Here is a 25126-nt window from a genome sequence, read left to right as displayed (position 1 = left end):
GCCATGGGCAGGGACACTTTGCACTAGACCAAACTGGCCCCATCCAACCTGGCCTTGAACGCTTGCAGATATGGGGCATCCACAACTTCCTGGGCAACCTGTTCCAGTGCCTCTCCACCCTCATTGTAAAAATGTCTTCCTTATAAACAGTGTAAATCCACCCTCTCTCACTTTTAAGTCATTGCCACCTGTCCTGTCACTACAGGATTTGCTTAAAAGTCTTTCTTCATCTTTCTTGTAAGACACTTTTACGTACTGAAAGACTGCAAACATTTTCTTATTGTTCCTGAGATAGTATCTTGGTTAAAAAAGGTAATGCCATTATTTCCACACAAATGCATTCACAAATCATCAACAAGGCACAATCAAAACCTGATGATGATAATAATAATGATGATGATGATGGTAGTTCTCATTAGAGTCTGTGGGTATATCTGTAGGTTAATGAAACATTATTCATAATATGATTAAAAGAAGTGAGGCAGTGAAAAAAGATCTCTGCACAGGTGCCACATTTAGTCCTATCTCATTAATGAGAAATTAGAAAATAGAGAACTAAATTATTTTCTGCATTACACCAGAGTAATTTACAGCCTAATTCTGCAGAGGTGTTTAAGCTACACTCATCTGTACCCCCCAGGACTGAAACATGATAGCTCTCCAGATAAGGTGTGAGACTATCATGTTCAGAAATGCTCCAATAAGCCTTCCAATTCAAAGATCACAATAACAGATCACAACGTGATCTATAAACTACCAAGGTCTTTGAAGACACAAGTTTTAATATGTGGCAATGTAGCATGTGCATTGCACTATTAGGAGATAAATGTTAATGGAAACATGAAAGAAAAGAAATGGAAAGTGAATTTTAGGGTCAGAATTTGCTGTGTCTCTTATCCCATATATCCAACACAAATATTTTGAAAAAAAACCCATAGTCACTAGAATTTCTCATCAGGAATTTAGTTCCCATGAGAGCTTTCTCTTTCTCCAAAGGTCTAACCCTTATTCAGTCTAGTTTATTTATGTTATTTCCGATTCCTAAACTGAGCATTTCCAAGTGCCTTGTTTTTAATGGCGTGTAGCAGTAGTATTTGATTGGAATTTTGATAAATGTGCACATATATCCATGCATAGTTCTGCAAGCTTATATGCAAATATATGAAAAAATAAAATGTAGCTAGATAAAGACCAAGGGCTGGTCTCTGTTGCCATTGTTACCATTCTTCACCCCAAAATAGAATGAATTATGATATCTACAAAGTTTCTCTGTGGAATTCCCCTGGCTGTTGAAATAATGGTGATATGGTACAGTGGCCATGGTGGTATTCAGTCAAAGGTTGGACTTGATAATCTTGGAGGACTTTTTCAACCTTAATGATTCTATAATTCCACAAAAATGATCCTATAATTCAAACAAGGGCAACAGAACTGGAGAAGGGTAAATCCAACCTGGTAAAAGCATGGAATAAACCTGTTTCTTGGAGCACCCTTCACTACCATCACAGTAACCCAGGCATCACTTCAGGATGCCCTTAACTCGAGTTAGTTCAGATTGCAGTGGGATGTACTGCTAAATCCTGCACAAATGCTCTCTGCCCTTAATCACAGAGTCCATCTGTTGATAAGAGACACAGCAAAGACGTTTCTGGTGTTTTCAAAACATGTAGCAGGTGGAACAGGTGGTGTTGAAGGTGTTCTGGGTGAAGGAAAGGACTAGCTCAGGCTGGCTGGAGCTGAGGAGATACTCAGCCTCCTTCAGCTTGGTGTGTTAAACAGAGCAGGAAACAGGCAAGGTGGCTCATTTATTGTCAGGGATTTGGGAGGCACCCTGACCACCAGGAACCTGGCTGCTACTGAGCACATCCAGTATCCCTTTATCAAAAAATCCTTATCAATTTAGATCCTCTGCATCATGCAAGGCTTCGTACTGTGCCCTCCCCAGGGCATGCCTGGCTTTCTGTCCACTATCCCAGCTACCCCAGGGATCTTGTCCTTGGCCAGGATTTATGCTCAGGACTGCTGAAAACAGTATGACCGCTTTGTGATTGAAGTTAGATCTTTGACAGCAAGCAACAGAACTCCACTTAGGCAGATATTTGAGTTAATTTTCCTCCAGATCAGATTCCAGAATCTGTTACCAGCAAGAAGTTGTGATTTTTCTTAGAGTACAATACCTCTGACTGTGTACGTGTGACTATGTGAACTTTCATCAAGTGTTTGCTTAGCAAATAAGAACATAATCAAGAGCCCATTGAAGTCAGTGGGAAGGATACTATTGCTTTTGCATCAGGCATTGAATTGCTCTCACATTGTCATTAAATATAATGTATATATTAAATGCTTTTTAAAATATTGTCCAAATATATAATGAAGGGAAAAATAATTTTTTCTTCTGTCCCAAATTTTAAAATAATTGGCTATAACTTCTTTATTACTGGGAAACACCATTTCATCAGTGAAAAACAGGGGACAGTAACATCAAACACTTGGTTCCTGACCTTAGAAAACACTTGCCTGAAGTAAGTCAGAGGCTATCAGTGCAGGAGTGTCTCTCCATCCAGGAAACAGTCTCTCCTCCTCATCATTCAAAGCCTCATTCCTCCATTTCAAAGCACAGCATATGCTAGAAATGGGAATATGCAAAAGAGCAGCTTTTGTTTCCAGATTAATTGAGGGCCTGAGCAACTTCCAGGTGAAGGCACTGTTTGTCCCTGTGCCTTTGTGTAGTATGGCTAATAGATCTCAAGAAAAAAAAAATTCTGGAGTGAAAACCAGAATTATTCAGAGTAATAGAACACTACATTCAGATACAGAGCACTTAGTAGATTCCTAGTGCAGCATGTTTCTGTTCATGCCTAGCTGGAAAAACATTGATAATATTCCTTAAAAATAGAAAGGCAAAGCAAGGCAAGGCAAGGAAAGAAGGAAAGGAAAAAGGAAGAGATGAAAGAATTGTTAAATTGCACAGTAACTATGTGAGATTATTTGTTCAAAGGTAGCTTCATTAATCTAAAGAGCACAATTTGCACATCACCCATTAATAGGTCTGTGGTTTCACAGGCAGTTCAGCAGATTTTATTGCTGCAAAAGTGAGGAAATCTTTCTCCCCTCCATTCTTATATATCCTCTATCCTGACCACCCTTCTTCCCTTTCCCTCAGTCCTAGTGGTGCTATCCCACCCACATTCTGGCTCTGATCCCACTTCTGGGCTTGTCTAACAATTTGAAATATCAGAAACCCCTTCATTGTTTTCTCTTGGCTCTGTTTCCTGCTACTGCAGTAAATTAAACGGATACAGCAGCATTGACAAGTGCTGAATGCTAGCAGAAGGAGTGTGTGGCTAGGAACAGGAAGGACGGGCAGACAGAGGGGGACACAAAACTTGTTTTGAGAAGTGGTGAGCTCTCTGTGAATGTAGCAGTTTAGTGAGCTGCACCCAGCTGGTGGTAGAACCTTCAGGACTCAGCTTTGCATAGAGAGAATGGTCCCTTGACTTTAGTGGTTTGCTTCTGTTAACACCTATTTAGAAGTTGTTTGCAGATAGGCTAGTTATACGAGAAGTGCTGCTCATAGACCTCTTTGGAGTATCTGCAGAAACTCTCAGAATCATTTCTTTAAGGGTGAACATATCCTCTAAGCTCAGCTCTATTCTTGGATCATTCATAGAAGAACACAAGATGTTTGAATAGCTGCTGAGTGAAAAACTCTGCTGGCCTCCTTAGTATTTTTTTTCCTGAATGTGCCCACCAAAGCACAGTGCAAATACATGAATGGTGAAGTGGCTGTTCAGTCTGTAAGCTTGTAGGAGCATGTACTTATATGAATACAAACATTTTCTCCCAATTTGGCACAGGAAAAAAGAATACATACTTGGCAAAAATGGCTTTTCAAAACGAAGATAAGTAACCTGAGACAACTGTTTAACATTATCTGAAGAGAGATTAAGAGAGAGGTAGGCATTGAGATTTTTTGCTTACATGTAGCCACATAAGGTCAGAACTATACAGTTCACCTCAAATAACCTACAGAGCATAGAGTCTCCCTGGATTTGTAGAGGACACGTGACCTGTGAAAGGGGTTAGTGTAATGTGTGGTTTATTTATTTTGAAGTTTGTTCTTTGGGAAGAAAATTAGAAGGGCCCACTTCTATATAAAACAGAATGGGTTTTCATTTGAAGATCATAGGAAGAGGCAGTGAGTAAAATATCCAAACATAAAGAGACAGAGAGACAGGTCTGGCTTTATCAGCTGGAGACAGACCAGGAAATACCTTATTAAACATCACCATCTACTGGATACCAGCAATTGTTCCTTTTAAAGGAAACTGTAAGCTTGTATGCTGAATTAACTTGTCAGACAAGTTGATGTTTTCACAGACCTGGCTCTGCTTGTAAAGTTTGTGCATCTTTTCCATACCAAGCTGGGAAAAGATTTTCAAAATTACAGAAACTCAGAAAGTTTAGGGTGATATAACAAAAGCTATGAAATGGCTAATAAGGCAGAATGAGCACCTACAAAAAGAAGGTGGGAATAATCAGGCATGGAGGCAATAGCATCCTTTGGGTCATTCACTTATCTTCTTGTGGAATTTTGTGTAGATACACACACACACGTTCCTGATGGAGTTGAATGATTCTCCTCCTGGGTAGTCTGTGCTTATTGCAGTTCCATATTAACTTTTCACTCTGTTGGCTGCACAGATAAAGTTCAACCATATTTGTGTGATTTTACAGCACCAGGGCTGGCAGTTCACAGAGCTTGCTGAGGTCAAAAGGCACCAGTGCAGCTCTGCTCTAGCTGTTGAGCTGGACTAGGTGGGCAATGAAAGATCGTCCTTCCCTCCCCACTGAGAGCAGAAGTCTCCAGCCCCACACTGAAGGATGCCACTTCCCTTGCCTGGTGCCCTCCTTTCACTTCCACATCTTTGTCCACCTTCCTCTACAAGCACCAGAGAAGCCACAGCATAAAGTGGCAGCAGTGGGTGATACAAGTATCCTCCTCTGCGGCAGAAGAGAGACAGAATGGAAAAGTGCTTTGAGGACCCTCCTCTTTCTTTCCCTTTGCTTTCTCTTGTTGCATGCATAAAACTGGTGACCCAAGATACCAGAAAGAAGCAAATTCTTTAGAGAAATCACTTATTGCTGACATTTAACAACCTTGAGAAGGGCTCAGAAAAAAACTGCAAAGACAAAAAAAAAATTCCCTTATCAGTGAATGATGTTCTCAAGCCATCATTTATTTATTAAAAGAAATGATTCAATAATTATTGGAAACAATAAAGCTAAGATTTTGGAGGATGTTTCAATTTATTTCAAATTTGACCCTTTAATTAATATAGAGTCTTATCTAAAGAAATTTTTGTGATAAAAATCTATTCTTGGATATATGCTTGCAAAAGGTGTTGCCAGTGACAGCATCAAATGCAGGAGCTCTTAGCTTAATGCATCGATTTTTAATTTTTTAATTTTTTTTTTTTAATTTTCAAGATGAAAATAACTCTCAAAAAGTAAACACTGAGATGTGGAAAGGACCAAAATAAATGGGAAATCTATCTTGTTTGAGTTGATGCTGATTAAAACTGTTTTTTGCAAGGACTCACAGAAAACCAGAAATGGAGTTTCAGGAAGAGCTATATAGATTCATGCTATGTGAAAGCAAAGAGAATGACAAACACTGACAATTATGACAAATTAATTTATTATATCCTTGTGGAATACTGGTAGGTGCCATACTTTACTTTTATGGTACTATCAGCATATTTGGAAAGAAAGAGGTGTTAGAGTCTACCAAAGAGTCCTGGCATCAACACCGGATCAGGGCTCCTGTGTAGTTCATTTGTCTGGGGAGGATATGAGGTGAAACAGTTTCCAACACTTAAGTAAACATCATGCAGGATTACACAGGAACAGATCAATAACAAATTGTATTTCTATTGCTGCAGTTATCTTCCAAACCTTTTGCAGTTCAAAACAGAGAACCCCTCAGGCAGATTGCTGTTAATGGCAAGTCACGCTGATATGAATAAAGTTGAAAAATGTTTTGTTTTCATGTGCTGTGTTGGCAACAAGGAAAAGAAAACACTGCAGCAAGATGAAATGGTGCAATACCTGATTGCTGATAGAAAAGATATTTTACATGTAAGTTATAGAAACGAATAATTCTGTTGTCCTACAGAGCACATGTATGTGATCATTTACTCCAGGCTATACAACAGACTGTTGAATTTTGATGGGATTACACCATTACAAAATTTACCTAAAACTAAGCAAGGCTCCCTAGACTCTCAGTAGAGACCTAGAAGGGAAACAGATTTATGAGAAGATTATCTGTTCACTGGGTAATGTGCCTGGTATGAATTAGCTCTGAGAGACACCTTTTCTTCTCCACTGGCTCTAAAGGGAGACTGAGGTGAACAGATTAGACTAAGAACACTAACTCTGAGACAAAGTTAGGCAAGAGGTGCTGCGTGCTTCAAGTACAAGTTATAGAACCATGGATTAGTTTGGGTTGGAAGGGACCTTTGAAACTCATGTAGGTCAATCCTCCTGCAATGTGCAGGGGCATCTCTAACTGCATCAGGCTGCTCAGAGCCCTATCCCATCCAGCCTTACTTTGAATGCTTCCAGGGATTATATATATATATATAAATATATATATATATATATATATATATATATACATATATATATATATATGTGTGTGTGTGTCTTTGTGTCTCTGTGTCTCTGTGTGTGCACAATTTTTGAACAGGAAAATTCTAAAAAGCCAGATATACAGGGATATATGTTTTAACAGTTCTACTTCATAATCAGATTTTATTCAGTAATAAGCAATATGGTTAGGACCACAATTCTCAACAGATATAACCCAGAACAACATTAAAAATTTCTAGGCACAAACAATGCTGTAACATCCTTGGTACTTGTGTTTTCAGCTAGCCCAGTTCTATGCCTGCCCCATCCTTTCTGTATCCCAAAGGCTTAAATCATACATCCAGGTGGATTGCTGACTCCCACAAGAGGAAGTGGGGAAGGATTCTCCACCTGCCATAGCTTTTGGGGTCTGTGCTTTGCTTCAGCAGGATTACAAATGCTTGCTGCAGGGTGGAAACTAGCTGGTCCCTAGTCTGGACCCCTAACTCAGTTAATCCCTGTGTTGATGATGATGGATAGAATTCATTAGTGTCACTGAGAATATTCTGCCACCAGAAGAATCCTGCCCTTTAAGAACAAATAACTACATATAGCTCCATAATTCCAAAGTATCCATGTTCAATGTCACGCTGGATTTTGATCACAAAGGATTCAACACAACAATATGCAGCTGAGAAGTTTTATCATACAATGGAAATCCTGGTCATGGTGGACCAAATTGTCATCGCTTGTGCCAGTGCTCAGGCCAGCCAAAAGTCAGAGGGTCAAATGAGATTTTACTGCAGCCTCAAACAAAGCCATTGGAACCAGATGCTGAACTGTCCCAGTGAGTTACAGTAAGAATTGTCACAGGCACGTGTGGTCAAAGCCATACATAGCATCGCTTAATGAAGGGAAAACGGAACGTGGAAACAATGAAGAAATGTTGACTGGAGCAACCAGTAATGAAAGAAATAAATTTTACACAGTGGAGGGAAGAGGTGTAAGCAGAACAGCAGAAAGTTTGGGTTAAATGCCATTTTTGATCCTGGGACCCCTCACAGGTCTGCCTTGGGTCTGACGTCCATCATTTATTCTTATGATGAGGTTTTTGACCTTTCAGCAGACATGGGCACATCATATTTGTTAAACATGGATTTGATAGATGATAGCTGGTCTGACAATGCATCTCTGCAGGAGTGGGAGTGGTCATATTCTGCTGCTTTGTAGTGCTGGTGGTGTCAATGACTTGAGGTGCAACAGAAGATTGGAAGAGAGTAGAAAGGAAACAGCTGTTCACGAGCTTTGTGTTTGTGACAGCCCGGCAGTATTTGTTGGCTCAAAAAATGCTTCACAATTCATCCAATATAACATTTCAGGGCTGCTTGTTACAACAAGCCATAGTACAATTTCCCAGTCCTTATCTGGAACAGCACAACACCTAGCATTTTGTTTTAATGAGAATTTATTAAAACAGTAGATGTTGCAGTGATCAGACTAGATTTCCATCCTACTGACAATTTTGTTCTCTGGAAAAAGCAAAGACCACTTTCTGTGATTCTCTCCTGCCATCTGTCAGTCAGCATGCTGAAACAGAGCAAAGCAAAGCCACGTCTGCCAGACGAATGTATCAAATGAAGATGTTTTGCTCCATCACCTACGAAATTACGCCGAGAATTAAGGAAATACAAATAGTGACAGATAGTGCCCAGAAGGGTCCCACCCTGCGGCTGTCAGAGGCAGCTGCGAAGCGCAGAGCGCCCGTCGGAGGGGAGAACAGGGAGAGCCTGGTGGGACGAGGGGACCCTGCGGCGGCCCCTGCCACGGCCTCGGCGGGCCGGGAGCTGCTCCCACACCGGCCGCAGCCACCGCCGCCGGGAGTTAATCATTAAATCCCGGCAGATCCGCTCCCGGCCCGCTCCCCCGAACCTCCTCGGCCTTCAGCCGTGCCCTGTCCCCTTCTGGCCTGACCGAGCACGGCGGCGGCAGGGGAAGAGGAGGCAGGGAGGGGAAGCGAAGGCAGGGACGGAGACACCTCCCTGCCGCCGCCGCCGCCCCTGCGGGCCCGGTGCAGGCGGAGCCCCGGGGCGGGCGGGCCGTCCGTGCCCGCTCGGAGCCGTGTCGCCTCCCTGGACGGCGCCCTAGGGCACACCTGCCGCCCCCGCATCGCCTCTCCTCCCCTTCACGGCGGCGCTTGGCCGGCACGGTCTCCGGCCGCGGCGCAGAGCCCCGGCCCACGCCTCAGCCCCCGCCCGGCCGCTCCCGGGCCCTCCCGCCGCCCATGGGCGCCGCCCGCGCCGCGCCGGGGCAGAGCCGGCGCCGCTGAGAGCATGGCCAAGGGACCCGAGCAGGGGGACGCCTTCCTGCACCTCCCGGCCGCGCAGGCGGCGCCCGCCGAGGCGCAGGAGGAGCGCTACGCGGGGCTGCTGGGGCCGAGCTCGCTGCCCTGCGCCCGGGAGGCGCTGCCCGAGCCGCCGCTGCCCGCCGGCGTCAAGGCAGGTAAAGGCGGGGGGCCGGCACGGTGTCCTGCTCGGGCTCCGCGGGGACGCGGCTGTCGCTCCGTCCCTCAGCCCGCGGCGGGCAGGGCGGCGGGCGGGAGGGGCGGCTTGTGGCGGGACCGTAACCATGCCCTCGGGCCTCTCCTCTTGTCCCCGCGGCGCCCAGAAACACGGCTCGGCAGCGAAACCCTCTCCTCGGAAGAAGAGGATGCGGATGCCCGCGACGGCGCGCTGACAGCCGCCGACCAAAGTCCGTGTTCGAAGAGGAGCATCACGCAGATCATGAAGGACAAGAAGAAGCAGACGCAGCTCACCCTGCAATGGTAGGGCTCCAGAGAGACCCCGCTGCCCGCCCTGGGGGCTCCGGGACCGAGCCGTCACACTCGGAGGGACCCTTCTCTAACAGCTGAGCCGGCGAGGAGGGCGACATCTCTTTTAGAGAGAATTTGTATTTTTGGGGTGTTTCGTTTGCTGGTTTTTGTTTTCTGTTTTTCTTTTGCGGGTTTCTTTTGAATGAGCCTCATCTACAAATAAGGACACCCATCCCCAAATTTCTGAGTTTTGAAATTATCGAAGGTTTGTCACTTAATAGAAGTCTTGGTCAGATTCTCACGCTGTGTGGCTATCAATGAAATGTATCATCAAAATGTAGAAGGGAAACATTATTTCAGAATTGCATTTGTGAACGACTGCTTTAATTATCCTTTAAGGCAGTGACAGTTAGATTTTCACTGTCTTATAATGCATTTCTTTTTCATTATGTTCTCCCATCCACTGAGGCCGTAACTGGTTTGTTTTGTCTGGGGAAAAAAGTTAAACAAATAAGAGGTCAAATTCTGCAGACATTAATTGATAAATGTTTATATTAAAATACACTTGAAATTAGGGAGAAATTCTGTTGAATTAAATGGGAACTTAATTACAAAATGCACACTGTCAATATTTTTTCCTTCTAGATGAAAAATTAGACTAATCCAAATTATTCTGTTTCTTATTCTAGTTTACTTCTGAGTGTAAATAGTTAAGGATTTAAGTCTGGTGAGTCACTGCAAAATTATTCAATATGCAGCTCTTACTACACAGTATTTTCTTAAAAATTTGTGTAATTGGAGAAAAAAATTTATTGCACATCATCCCAGGAGTAGTGAAAAATGTAAAATGATAAAGAAAAAAAAAAAAAAAACAACAGGACAGAGAAATACCCAGCAGCAGAACCAAGGGTTCTCTTCAAGTGAAAACAGTCAGGTTTTTGCTTTGGTTTTAAAAATTTTACTTTATTGACCATCACTCAGCACTTGTATTCTGCAAACTGATTGGGAAGCTACATAGAAATTCACCTTCTTTAAAAAACACTGTTCTTTGTTTTTCCCACTGTGGTTTGAAGGATTTCCAGGTCCAGAGGGGAAATGAAAAAGCAATACAATGAAGAAAAGAGACATTAGCTCAGGTGTTGAGGATACTGTGGGACAGAAGATGCAAGTCCAGGCCCCTGGTCTTAAATCCTTTCAAAGGACTGACTTAAACTGAGGTCTTTCATATCTTATTTTCAAACTAAGGCTGGCTCTTAGGTGATGATAATTTAGTAATTTAAATAAAGGAAAAAAGTCCAGACATTGAAAAAGACTCATTAACAACAGGCGTCTGGCTCCAGATTTTCCATATCCTGCAGCTAGCCTAAGTACCAAGTGTGGAGTCTGTCTGTAGTGCCTGTCATGCTCAGGAGAAACTCACCTGTGTGCTCTGAAGGAACTCTTCAGTAAAATTAAAAAAAGAGGTACAAGCAAAAAAAAAAAAAAAAAAAAGAGCAAAACTGGGAAATGCAATCAGGAGAAATGGCATGTTGCTTCTTACTCTGGCAGTTTCTTTCTCTACACAGGCTGGAAGAAAACTACATTGTATGTGAAGGAGTTTGTTTACCAAGATGCATCCTTTATGCACATTATTTAGACTTCTGCAGAAAAGAGAAGCTGGAACCTGCCTGTGCTGCAACTTTTGGGAAGGTAATAAGCAAATGCCTTAATAATTTGTTAGATCTGTTGTTTGGAAGAGTCACAGTTCAGTACACCTGTGTAAGAATTCTTCTGAAAGTAACATGTTTTCTACTGCTAATGAACATGGAATCAGACTAACTACAACTACACTGTCTCCTGTGAAGGCATTTCTTAACATCACCTTTAGGAGATTGAAGCTGAAATTCCTTTTGATTTATTATTGTTTTTACCAAAAAAAAAAAAAAAAAAAAAAAAAAAAAAAAAAAAAAAAAAAAAAAGGCTATCTTTCTGAGTGCTTCTTTTCTTTCCCTTTTTGTTCACGTTCTTTCCACCAGATCTGACATGGAGGACACTTACAATTATACTAAAGGCAGTGTAAGGTGAGATGTGACACAGGCAATACTAGTAGAAGGGGGAAAAGAAGTTAATAACACAAAGAGCTTCCAAATGAAAAATTGTTGATGATTCGTTCTCTTTTCTACCCTTCTCTACAATTAATCCTGAAGTGATTTAATGTAAGAGAGATGTGAACTCTCCAAATTAAATCCTGAGTGTTTAGTGAAACAGGAAACCAAAAATGCTTCAAGGTTCATCTTTTTAAAGCAGTACTGATCTAGTAATGGTTTATACATAGCAAAATGCATTAATTTAATTAAATAATGGATTTAATGGATTTTCTGGTTCATAAAATGTTAATTTCCTATTTTATTTCTCTTGAACTGGATATGTGAAAAAAGTGGATATCTAATTTTCATATGCAGTTTCAGTATAAATGAGAAAGACAATAGGTTTCATTTAAACATTATTTTGACAGTGATCTGTCTATTGGATATATCTATTAGATCTACCTCTGTTACTGAGTTAATTTTTCAGATCACACTTTCACATAAAAAAAATAAATTTCATTCTTGTTGTTTGTCTTTGAAAACAGAATAGCTAGAGGGCAGAGTTTCCCCTGATTTTGTTTGAATCTCTGAAGAAAAAATGCAGTTGTACTTAAGGAGCTTGAACATAATAGGATTCTGGTGAAGAAAACTAGATTTTAAAATGTAAAAGTGAAATCAGAAAGGGAAAACAGGTGGGAAGGCTGGAGATAGGCAACAAGGTGGACAAGGATGGAAGAAAGCCTACAGTGTGAAACATGGCCTAATCGTTTATGTTGTGTCATAACTCAAATTGAAAAATGACAATTCATTAGCGACCTTAGACCATATATTTACACTACGATTTTTCTATAAACAGATTGCTGAGAAAGTTTGCCAGTGTTAGAAATTAATGCCGTTATTTTCTCTTCAGACCATTCGCCAGAAATTCCCTCTCCTTACCACAAGGCGGCTCGGAACAAGGGGCCATTCAAAGTAAGGCACAATTACCTGTGTATCTGCTTATAGAACACATTTTAGGAATCATCTGTGTTTCCATGTCTCCTTAATATGTGCTAATTGGCAGGGGAGTTTATTCAGATGGTACACTGCACGTGATAACTTTCATGTACATGTTGAAACTGATGCTCAAACTCAAGCATTAAAGTTTGAAAACACTGCTGCATAATTTTTAAAATTAAAATTATTAAGATTCTAAGTCTTGTCATTGCATTTATAGACCCATGCATATGTTGCAAATATATGTCAAAATATTAGATATAAAAATCATTTATAATACATGTTTTTTATAGCTTCTCATCTTTCCATAAATAGTGATTTTATTTCTCCTTTGCAATCCGAAAACTTTCATTGTGTTCTCTGTGTAACAATATGGGTTCACCTAAATACACTACCAGAAAAAGCGTTGTTTTAAATTGAAGTTAAAGTATACTTCTGCTCTTTGTTGTGGGTATTTTATAAAACTCTGAAAAGTACACCATCTATAGTACAGCCGTTTCATAAATAATGTATCCTATTAATTTGTATATTTGATCTGTAAAATATTAGGTTGTAGGAATAGATCATAGACAACTCTATATCACCTGGTGCTAAAATTTTTATTAGTTCTGGTTCTGAAATTATGCTTTTGGCCATGAATAATTTAGTGTAAAACTGTTGTGAAGAGTGGTAATAACATATTCCATCACATCCATTTTGCTAATGAATAAGATAGAAAACCAGAGTAATGATAGAAATAGGAGAAACTCAAAACATTCTGTTTGTTTGGGAAAACTCTTTATTTTGATCTACTTAGCCTTGAAAGACAAAGTTACTCTTGTCTTTCAGTAGTTTATAAGCAAAACTCAAAACAAAATGAGACTGAAAAGTAAAACATCTACAAGACTCGTTTTCCTAAGTGCTTTGCAATATTCTAGAAATGTCTGAAAGATAATTTTTTTATGGTCATAGTTTTGGGTAGTTATTAAATGTTGTTATACTTAGTTTTCTTCCTGCCTTAGAAATACAAGAAATAGCTAGTTATTCCACCTTATAATAAGGTGGAATTAAGCATTTATTTTAAATAACCACTAATAAAAAATAAAATCCAAAGGAAATACTGTCTTTGTAGAACATTATTCCTTTTTTTGATTTTTTTTTGTTGGTTTTAACAGAGGATAGTTCTTGTGTAGTGTCTCTCGCAGTCTTACAAATTTGTAATCATTTCACCTCTTTTAGGAGACAGTACAAAGCCTGCAATGTATAGAGGAAAACTGGAACTGAGGTTCATATCTGTTTTTGGAGGTGACCTATAGATGCTGAGTAGAGGCGTTTTTAGGAGAGCAACTATTAGAAAGGTTATTTATTAGGGAAAAGAGGGATTTTGTGTATTGTCTGCTGTGGTGAATTTAAGCTGTGATTACAGGCATAAGATGATGTAGACATAGCTTTGCTGCTGGTTTTATGCTTAAGATTTTAAGAGATCTGGCATTCACAATCTGAGCAGGAATATTTGACAATGTGCTAGTTCATCATTGCTGTGGTGAATTCTTAGTCTGGTACATAACCCAACATATTTGATGAACTACTTAGTTACAATGAATGAGATAATGCAAGGGAGAAGTCTCCCACATGCTCATTATATACTTGTTCTGACATAACTAACAGATTGACAGACAGGATCCAATGAGGATCCAGACTTCCAGACATGTCCTGTGTCTGCATGGTTTAAGCACAATAAGTCAACCTTTATTAAGTAAATGAGTATGTTTCAAATGTGTATATGGCTACAAAATTGATTGTATTGGAACATGTGTCACTGTAGTCCTCTTTTCTCAAAGACATGAAACAATATTAATATAGAAATAACGCGTGCCCAACATTTCTTTGGCTGATTCCATATCCCCGTTGACCTTGTTGGTATTATGTGCCATATTTTCATATGGATTAACTGTTCTTGAACAATTTCCTCAAAGAACTGAGGCATCATCAGGTTTTGTTTGAACATCTGGCACTTATTGTTCTGTATTTTTTCATCAGTTTTCTTTAGAGGCTTTTCTTATTCAGTTCTCATTTCTGCTAAGATGCACTTACCTTGATCTTGCTGTGCTAAAAAGGACCTCACAAAAGACACAAATGACAATATTTCCAGTTCAGAGACCAAATATAGCAGCAAGCAGTCATATAGAAGTGTCAGTATGAATCTTAGAATTCTAGAGGCATAGAATGATAGAATGGTTGGGGTTGGAAGGGGCCTTAAAGATCATCTAGTGTAACCCCTGTGCCACTTTGTACTCAGCCAGGTTGCTCAAAGTCCCGTCCAATCCAGCCTTGAACACTTCCAGAGATGAGAGATCCACAGCTGCTCTGAGCAAACTTTGCCAGCACCTCAACACCCCCACTGGAAAGAATTCTTTCCTAATATCTAATCCAAATCTACCCTTTTTAGTTTAATGATCTCTGATAATCAATTTTTCTATCTGTGGTGTTGTGGGTCATGTCCCTCTCAGAACTACAGACTTGCTGAGGAGCAAATGAATTTCTGATTTCACCAGGTAGCAGTTAGTCACACAAATGTTATTTACAGAAGTATTTCCATTAAATTAATATTAAAGTTAAGGGGACTGTTCATCAGTTTCAATAAATTACTAGTTCTTCTCTTTTTATGTTAGCATGGACTCCAAATTTTACAAGCTGTTTCTGAGTCACTGGGACTAGTAGGAGAGTTGTTACTAGCAATTAAGTAATATTTTCAAAGCACAGTAGTGTAGTGACATGGTATTATTTCTGGCACTGCTATCTTTATTACCATATAATGCTAGCAAGAGCACTATTAGCACTCAGTATTCCCAGCAGTGATGTTTTATATAGCAATATTGCCCTGGAGCTCTGATCATTGTCCAGGACTCCAGATGCTGCAATAGCATAAAAAGGAAGAAGACAATTCTTCTCCAATGGAATAATTGTTTTTAAATTTAGAGAAAAGTTAATGCCCTGTGAAAAAAAAGTGCCTTCCTGGATGCTGCAAGCATACACAGCAATCTATTGTTAGGGCCTGTCTGTGATCAGAAGAAAGCAAAGAAAATAATTTCCTTTTCCCATCATCTTCAAGGTGGTGGAAATGGTTTTTCTCCCACTCTGAAACAAGCTGTTTCTGACATCCTCATGAGCATGAATTGGATTTGAGGGAAAGCTCCTGCACTAACATATGGAATACAGTTGCTGTTGTAAGGCACGAGATACACAAATGTTAGTTCTTCCTCAGTTCCCAAACAGCATTTGTCATCTCTAATTCAGGGCAAAGGATAAACTTAAAACTGAGTCTGGTGATTCCTAGAATTCAAGTCAGAATCTCTTTCTCTGTGTTTACATCCAACAGCCCATTTGTGCAAAAGTGTCAGTACTTAAATTCATTTAAACATTTGGCCAAGAAGGTCCAGCACATTGGACACAATTTTGTTAACAAAATATGTTAGTCTCTCGTGCCCATGGTAATCACTCTATATAGCTGAAAGTAAGGGAAATTTTCTGTTTTCACTCTGCTGAGTGAAAGAAGATGCAGCACTATAAATACTGCAAGCTGCTCTCTTAGATTAGTGTTTCATCAGCAACAGTTCTCTATTCTGAATCCACCTTTTTACATGGGTAATTTTGAACATACCGTGGTCAATGCTAGAACTCAGCTGTGACTTTCACAGTACACAAATCACCTGAAGCAGCTATATGGGAAAACGTACAAACTGCTCAGTCCATACACACGGGAAGACTGTTTGAGCTCAAGTTACAATTTAATTTCTTTGTAGACTTTGATCAATGATGAATCTTAACTTTTATCCATCATGTCTGAAAACTATTATCTTATTTATTAAGAGTGATTTAGTGGGTTAATAAAACTGATATGGCAGCTGGCCCTGTGATAAGAAGTTATTGCAAGTCCCTGAACAGCTTAAGCCTATCATTTCCTTATCAGCTATCATTTGTGTCAGTGTATGCTAAAATCAGAGCTACGAGTTGGGTAGGAACATATGTTACAACAAACCACTGAAATTAAAAGAGAAAAGTAGTTCAGTTTGTTTTATAAAATGTTTGTTTCAAAAATTGAGAGTAAATTCCTTGTAGAATTAACAAATTCCTTTGTTAATTGCAATAGAAATAATAAATAGTAAAGTAAAAATATACTGAACATACACATAAAAATATGCACATAAAGAGAGGGAAGGCATTTGAACATGTAGGTTCAAGATGTTGTCAACGTGTCTGGTATGGGTATACCACTCTCAGCAGGGTGCCCAAAATAAGCTATTCAACTAATGGCTTGTAAGAGAATAATAGTCTTTATACCCTATTACTCTATGAAGGATGCCAGACAGAGCTTGAAAAGTAAAATTATATTATTTTTAATAGTTTCTCTGTTGTGAATGGAAAGCTCTGGTTTTTAGCAGAAAAAATTCAGCTGCACATTATTGAAGAAAAACAGAATGATACCTGCTGTGCCTTTAATACACACAGAATATGTACTGAAAATATCTATTCTCTACATAGCAAGATGTCTCAGTGAAAAATTCTGATATCCTGGGACATTGCAGCAGGAACAAGTATATCAAGTATGTTGCCTACCATTGGATACTTGAGAATCTAATTCATACAACAGTTCCTGTTCCTTGCCCAAATATATTAATATTAAATTAGATGTGGAATAATCTAGGTATTGAATCATAACTTTGTAAAGTAGTAACACTTCTCCTTGCCTCTGGTCCACTCCAGCCTCAACTGAAGGGAATGCTAAATTTGTGGTGAAAATGTGAAAGTCTTTATTTTAGAATTTTAAAAATGGCATGTGATTGAAGCTGGGAGATTTAAACTGTTGGAATGAGACGTGGGCAGCTGCTTGCTCAAATGGCCAGTGACAAATGGGCAGATAACATTGTTAAAGAAGCAGTCACAACTCTATTCTGTTTTTCGTCCTGTTCAATGGACACCCTTTGCCATATAAAGAGTAGGTAAATGCTGTCATTTCAAAGAATCCATACCTGTATATTTTCAATACCTCTTGTCACAGTATGGAAACAGGGGAGACACTTTTAGCTTTCCTAGGGGTTGACAGGTGCCACAGTGATCTAGTAGTGTTATGTAGACTCACCAGCCTCAGGAAAGCAGTAAAAGCAATGGCGCCATATTCTGTCATGTTTCTTGGCTGTAAAATCCCGAATGCACACAACAGACTGTCCAGAAACAGAAAAATTATTTCAGCTGAGATTGTTGCAGCTACCTAGGCTAGGCAAATATATCATCCTAATGAACATTTTCTTAGGCATGATTTGTATCTAATGCCTTTAACCAGCTTTGTAAATATAAAGCACGTGAGGGTTTTGGTCTTACCTGTGGCAGTTCCATACAGGAACAAACAAAATATTGTGGGTTTTTTTTTTTTTAATGGTCTTCACCAGGAGGAGCAGAGATGAGATGAGATTAACAGTTTTGTTGATGTGTTCTATGAACTATTTGCTGGGGCTTTGTGTCTTAAGAATGTATTTCTTCAAGCTTTTGGGGAGTTTGAGTGAAATTGGTGCAATGTGTTGCAAAGTGGTACTTTGAAGCAGCTCAGTTAAACCAGCTGCCATGGTACTTTCAAGCTAATATTAGTAAAAAGCAAACGAACCTTTCTATTCCATCCATAACATTCTTAGACAAATTTGATTTAGCACAATCAGTTTTTAAATCTATTGAGTGGAATTTATAAGACAAGGCCTATCAACTTTGATAGATGAACTCAAGCAAACTTTGCTATGACCGCTAAGGAAAGAGCTGCCCCCAGCTTGCTCTCCTGCCCTTTTCTCAGAGGTCACTTATTTTGTAGCAAAATCAGTGGAAAGCAGTAAGTAGCTACTGCACAGCCAGTTTTCTTAGCACCAACCCAACATTTTTTGCCTCTTTGATGTCTTTGGTTAAGGTGTTGGGTGTGAGCACTGCAAAGCCTGAGCAATAGCCATGTTTCCTTTCTCAGTCTCTATTTGGGAGCAGTAATCTCCAGGAGAGCAACAAGGGAGACAAATGTGGATGAGAAGTACCTAAATGGCTTAATAATTTAGAGTTAGCCTACGATCTGACAGAAGAATGGCTGAACGACGTATTATCATTATTAGCCATAGGTGACTGAACACTAAGTTGTAAGGTGCACTTGCAAGCTATTTTCAATTGAGAAAGGCTCTGAGGGACTGTCTAAATGTAACTGTGGCAAGCGAGATAAAATGAACCTAATGGATCAAACCCAGCACCCTTTCAAACAAATGAAGTAAAGTGTAACAGAAGGCAGGTTAGGGGAAAAAAATATAACGTGTTTCTGGGTTTTCTGTTCTAGCTACATTCTTCTAGTAAGAGAGAAAATATTTTAATTTTAACCATGGAATTTGGATCAAATCCTGACAGTACTCTTTTCTATAAGACTAGATTTTGTTCCATGTCTATGAAAGGAATTGTTAGACCCTGTTTAGAAAAGTTTTCAGAAAGCATTTAAAATCAGTCTGACAGTTCCCTTTACTTTCAATTTGGCAGATTGGTTTACTTGTCACTCATAAATGCTCCTCTCTTATTTTTTTTTCTTTTTTTCTTTTTTTTTTTTTTCTTGCAGATATCACTATTATGGAATTGGCATTAAAGAAAGCAGTGCATATTACCACTCTGTGTATTCTGGAAAGGGCTTAACCAGGTAAAATAATTTCTGAGACTTAATCAGTGAAGGTCTAGCTGTAATCTTCCCTTAGGAAGGTATATGTAGGACTCTAGTTTTTGTTTCTACCAGAACTAGAATTGCTGGTTATCTTGGTGCTTAAAAGGTTGATCTCTATATTTTGATAGAGTCTTCCAGTTTGACCCCACCACAGTCTTTGTAGAGCTGTCACCTTTTAACAGCAGAACATTTGTTCAAGTTTATATGAGGGAGCAAAATCCCATTTCCAGAACACTTGCCTAATTTTGTTTGCCTGTGTGTCACCCTGTGAGTTCTTTCCCCAGGACAGCTTTCCATTATGAAACGTCTGGAGAATGGTGTGAAGCTGGCACCTGTGGGGCAGGAGGGAGGGGTCAGTGTAGATTAATATTTACAGGTCCTTTGACTGGCTAATATCAGTTTAAACCTAACCCAGGAAGCTCTAATTATATTTATTCAAGGGACAGCTAGCAGGATCAATACGTTACGATAGCTGCCTGTTGGTTTGCCAAAGATTAATAGTTCGTAAAACAAATGTCTCTGTTCACATATAGCTTGAATGATGGCTTTCATTGTCTGTGGCAGTATACCTGGATAAGTGGGGCTCTGAGAAAGGAAAGGAATAAATGAGTTTATAATCACACATAGAAAATTCGACTGGTGGCAGATTTAGGTCATATCCAAAGAGACCTTTTCCAGGCAATAAGACAAGTGTATAAATTGAGGGTAATACTGCCAATAATGCTTTAAAGGGGAGGGTTCTCTCCTCAGCAGTACTTAGGGTGAAATAGATTAGAATATTCTGTTTATTTGTCCGATATGTATCCAGAGCTGTGGAGGTGTTGCTGGTACACAGTGTATTTTTCTTTCATAATACAAAATTATCTTGAACAAATTGTTCATTTTGTTGACTCAAAGACAGCTATTTTCATTTAAAAGGATATAATAATTCTTACTCCTCAGCTTTATGTCAGGCAGGTACAATCTAGTAGCAATGAGTGCAAAGAAAGTGGAGCTCTGCAAAATTCCCCAAGGCTGGAGTTCTGAAGGTATACACTCACATGAAGATGGCATGGACACTCTCTAAGATTTTCAGGACTCACTAGATTCACTAATTAGGAACCTTTTATTTGTGTTAGGACCTGTATGAGATGTTGAATTTTCAGGGTCCAGCAGTTCAAGGTCCTCCCTATCTGAATTAAAGCAGAAGCTCAGATTCTCATTTTTCACAGTCTGGCCCACCACAGTAGCTGGGTTTTTCTGTGTGAAGAGAATGGTGCAGTTGCTTGGGGTTAAGAACAAGCTTCTGAATAATGAAAGAATAAGGCAGTGTAGGGATTCAAACCCCCAATTCCTGGCTGCTGCATATAGTGATCCATAAATCTCTCCTTTGAATCTGTTCTAGTCCTTGAGGCTCTGGAAGAGCAGTGCTAGCAGATGCTGACTCTCATTTTTGCTATACATGCAGTACATTTTGCTGAACATGTGGAAATCCAGGGTCCAAAACAAATACATCTGGCCTTGAAGTTAATTAGATTCATGTTGTAATCAGCTGAGTGATGCCTTCATTTATACTTAACTCTCAACATGCAAGGGAACTGTCTAGGTAACATATGCTGGATTGTCATGTGGTAGGAACTGTCAGGCACCTGTGCCAGGCCTGGGCAGGAGGAATTCCGCAACTGCTCAGCCTCTGGATTTCTGAGAGCATCTCAGAGAGCAGGAAATAGCCAGGGAGCATCTCAACAGCAGGAAACAATGATATTGCCACTAATAATTATAAGACTTCATATTGCCCACAGTATCTTATCAGTTGGCAGCTAGTGGTACAGGAAATAGCAATAATCAAACAACATTTATCATTATACTGATCCATCAGAATCGCTATTATTGCACATTCTCTACTTTCATAGTTATAATTTAAAATGCTCTTTCTGGTTTCTGCAACAAAGGGTTGTCTGATAATCCAATGACTTCATTGGCAATCTCTCGATTGGACTCCTAATAGGACGTTCACTATACAGCAACATATGTTTGCCAGTTAAGGAATCTTTTATCTCAGAAATGTATGTCATTAGATCAAAATAGTACTGTAGTGAAAAACAATGGGAAATCACTATGATTTCTTAATTTTTCCAAGAAATGTAAATTTTTTATTTGTGTATATATATATATATATGTGTGTGTGTGTGTGTGTGTGTGTGTATGTATACTTTTTCTACTCTGAATTATTAAGCTCCATTAAAAACTGCATGTATTTCCTTATAAAGACACTATGGACTTGCACCTATGCTACCTTTTTAGCTGTTTTGAAGTGGCAAAGATCCAAACAAAACCATGAAACTGGATTTTATAATTTAGTGTTTAGTCAGTGGTCTTAATCTTCATGTTTTATAAGACATTAGTAGGTTTCCTGTTATCCCTAGGCATTTGAAAATCAGTGGAAGAAGTTAAGGAAAAAAACTATTAGAAAACCCATAAAAAACTGTAATTGCATTTAGAAAAATGTGATAATTTTTCTAATAGATCATACATCTAAATAATCTCTACAAATGTTCTGCCTAGGAAAAAATAATCAAATGTGCTTGCTTTCAAAGGTTCTCTGGAAGTAAGCTAAAGAATGAGGTAAGTGCTGCAATCTGTTTCCTTTTACTTCTGTTATAATACAAGTATTATGTGACCTGTGGTTTCCTTCACATTTCTTTCTTTGAAAATTGCAACATTACTTTTCATTAAATTTTAGACTGCATAACCTTTTTTAACAAAGCTGAGTATTTTTTCCTCTAAATATTCAAAGAAAAATAAGATTGGAAAAGACCTTTTAGGGCTCCCATTGCAATCCAGTTACCCATAACTGTGTTTAAGCAAAGGATCAAGCTCTAGCTTTATTGTTTTTACATGTTACTTTTGCAGGAGGCCTTTTTCAGAATCTCGTATGTCTGACTGAAAGCTGAAAAGAATTTTTTTTTTAAAATAAACTGAAATTTATGCCTCCTAGTCAGTATTGCCTTCTTCTAGTTTTTGCTCTTCATGACATTTTTTTCTTATGCCTTTTGCTTGCTGGATGGGACAAACAGCAGCTTTGAGTAACTTCATATCAGCCTTACAGCCTTCCACTGTACTTGTTCTGATTTTACTATCTTTAGAGCAAAATAAATCATAAAGTGTTGTAAATGGTATGTTTCCAATTGCTATTGGAAATATCCCTTCTGATGAACCCTGCTTCATTGGTTTTGGTTCTCCAGCCCCCCTCAAGTAGTCTACATTTTTATTACTGTATACTATGGTATAGTCCCTGTCATTCTGGTCATATTAATAGTAGAAAATTATGGATTATTGTACATTAAAGGTTAAGGGTTGCTCACAGTATTTTTATTTGGTGCTGAGTTCAATTGGCATGGAATATCCTGCATCCATATTATTATCTCCTGAATCTGCAAAAGGACATAGAGACATCTCTGCTACATTGCCACAAAAAAATGTCTCTAATGTGCAGTACATGCTGAAATATGACTGGAGGTGTTTGAGATACTGCTAATTGGCACAGGCCAAAAGAATGCCAGAGGCCATTCTGAGTGATACTCTTCCAGTATTGCCTGGGAATGTTTCCTGACACCATTTAATTTACTAGACTAAATATACCCTCTGTGATCAACTGATACACAGCAAGCCTTTCACCTTTTTAATTTCCAGATAAGCAACTCCTAGCTGATAGTAGGCATTTTTATTTGCCCCTGAGAGTGTAGTTTTGCTCTATTGATTTTCATCCCCCTTATTACCATTATCTCAAAGCCATCCATGTCTTTCTACATGACCTCTTGGTCTTTCTCTGTTGATGATTTCATCAGCTCATGTCAACCAATTTGATCTATGAAATGGTCAGTCACATCAGCCCCAAGTCTGATCTTTGGGAATTTTCACTTCAATCCCTTTTCAACCCAGTAGTTTCCTTGTCAACAGAACTTGTTAGCATTTCAGCCAGAATCAGTTTCTTAAATATTTTTACATTCTTTTACTAATCCCCACTCTCACCAGCATAACTGATCATTTCCCATGGTGACACCATGTCAAGTATTTTAGTGAGGTTCAGATAGATTAGATCTGTTGCATTTTTCCTGCTCAGATAATTGGCTATCTTATCAAAAAAAGATAATGCTATGCCCCAACATATTCATGAACACTACTGAAGCATTCATTCGTTCAGAGTTTTGAGATGGACTATATTGGGTTTCTTTGGCATAAATGGATGCATATTTTCTTCCATCTCTGATGTGGCATTGGCAGTCTGCCTTGGAATTGACAATCCCACAAATCTGTCTTGTAATCTGTCTTGTTTCTGACCCAAAGTTCCTCTGTTCTCCCAGAAAAAAATGTTCACAGATAAGTTGGTGGAAATAAATGAGAAAGGGCACATCATTGTGAGTTCTTGATTGTCTAGCTCAATATTGTCTGAAATTATTCAGGCAGGTCTTAAGAGAAAAAAAGTCTTTAATGGTCAAAACTGAATTATAATAATCTCAGTGTACTGAAATTTTGGCATTATATTTTCATTAGTGTGAACAGGCAATAGATACGTCCTTTTTCATTTGCTTGAAAGAACATGCAATTAGGTATTCCAAAACGATTTACAACAATTGCATAAGGTGTAATTCTCAGTGGGAACTTAAAGACATTGAAAAGATGTTAAAGCACTGATTGTCTAAATATACTGAGTAAATGGCATTTGAATGAACACTTATTGAGTGCCAGGGACACTGTTTACTTCTGGTATGTTTTATCACATTTTCTAGTATTCTCTCTGTAGGGGGAGATATCAGCAAATTCTTTTATCTAAACCAGTTAGTGCACCATTAGAGTCTGCATGGTTAATTAGGCAGATAATATTACTGTCATTATCTTAATGTTAAATGGCCATTAGAAACAGATGGCATTAAATTGAAAGGGCAAGTGGCAGCAGGTTAAAATATTAAGCCTAGAACTGAGGCACAGTTAAATAAGTCCATTAGCAAGGTAAAAAACATTGCCGGTTATCTTCTCTAAAACCTCCCACCACAATCACTGCCTTTTTTTTAAATGAACAAATCCCTTTTAATCAGAGCTTTTAATATATTTAATGGGTAATTGCATAATAAAATCATTAGAATTACTCCTGTAAAAAAAAAAAAATACCCTCCTTATTGCATGATAGGCAATCATAACACTATAGAAGCATTGACATGAAGAAGTACTAATGTTTCTAAATTTCTGCAATTTCTTTTACTTAGAGCTTTATTTATATTTGAATAGTAGATAGCACAGGCAAAATTAGTTTACATGATGTATGCTTTTGTTTTTTTACTGCATATTTTGTCAGACATATCACCCTATAAAAATAGGGCTATATTTATGTTGCATAAGACAGTTACAGGTATGGTTTTCTGAATTTAGTATTTGAGAGAATTTCACTTGAAAGCAGCCTCCAATTTATAAGTCAACATTTACAGAAAAATAGTCACATTTGCACACTTTTACACTATACGTTGCACTATATACCATTCCCACTTCAGTGAAATTTGCCTGTAGGTAAAGGGGCAGGAAAAGGTCACTTCCAGTTCCATTCAAATGCCTTATGCAAGATGATAATTTTCATGCATTAGTACAGAAGGAATATATATACAGAAGTATAGAAGCAGTAAGATTTTCCACAGGAATACATAGAAGGCCAGCTTGTAGCTCTGCACACTAACTTTACATTAAGGACTGGTTAAGCTAAAATAGAATGAAGGGTTTAAGCCAAATGGTCTTTAGATTTGAATGCAGTCCTATGAGCATAACTGCAGTTCAGCCAGTAAGAGCAGAACTGTAGCACAGATTGTATTTTCTTCTCTTGAGGATGAGGGTTTCACCTTAATCATCAAGCATTTGAGACCTGAAGAATGTTCTGTGGAGGTTATA

General features: G+C 38.9%; 1 protein-coding gene across 1 annotated transcript in view; it reads left to right on the top strand.

Annotated features, from left to right (window-relative positions):
- The first annotated feature begins 8966 nt into the window (after window positions 1-8966).
- RFX6 (regulatory factor X6) overlaps window positions 8967-25126 on the top strand; it is a 33123-nt gene continuing 16963 nt past the window's right edge. Inside the window, exons 1-6 of the mRNA XM_058021064.1 lie at window positions 8967-9135; window positions 9301-9457; window positions 11011-11134; window positions 12422-12483; window positions 19115-19192; window positions 21790-21817. Coding sequence (XP_057877047.1) covers window positions 8967-9135; window positions 9301-9457; window positions 11011-11134; window positions 12422-12483; window positions 19115-19192; window positions 21790-21817 — 618 coding nt within the window. The remainder of the gene's footprint in view (window positions 9136-9300; window positions 9458-11010; window positions 11135-12421; window positions 12484-19114; window positions 19193-21789; window positions 21818-25126) is intronic.

This window comes from Melospiza georgiana, chromosome 3 (genome assembly GCF_028018845.1).
Source record: "Melospiza georgiana isolate bMelGeo1 chromosome 3, bMelGeo1.pri, whole genome shotgun sequence".
In the NCBI taxonomy this organism is placed as follows: domain Eukaryota; kingdom Metazoa; phylum Chordata; class Aves; order Passeriformes; family Passerellidae; genus Melospiza; species Melospiza georgiana.
Note: the sequence above shows the minus strand (reverse complement) of the source record. Positions and strands in the feature narration are given on the sequence as shown.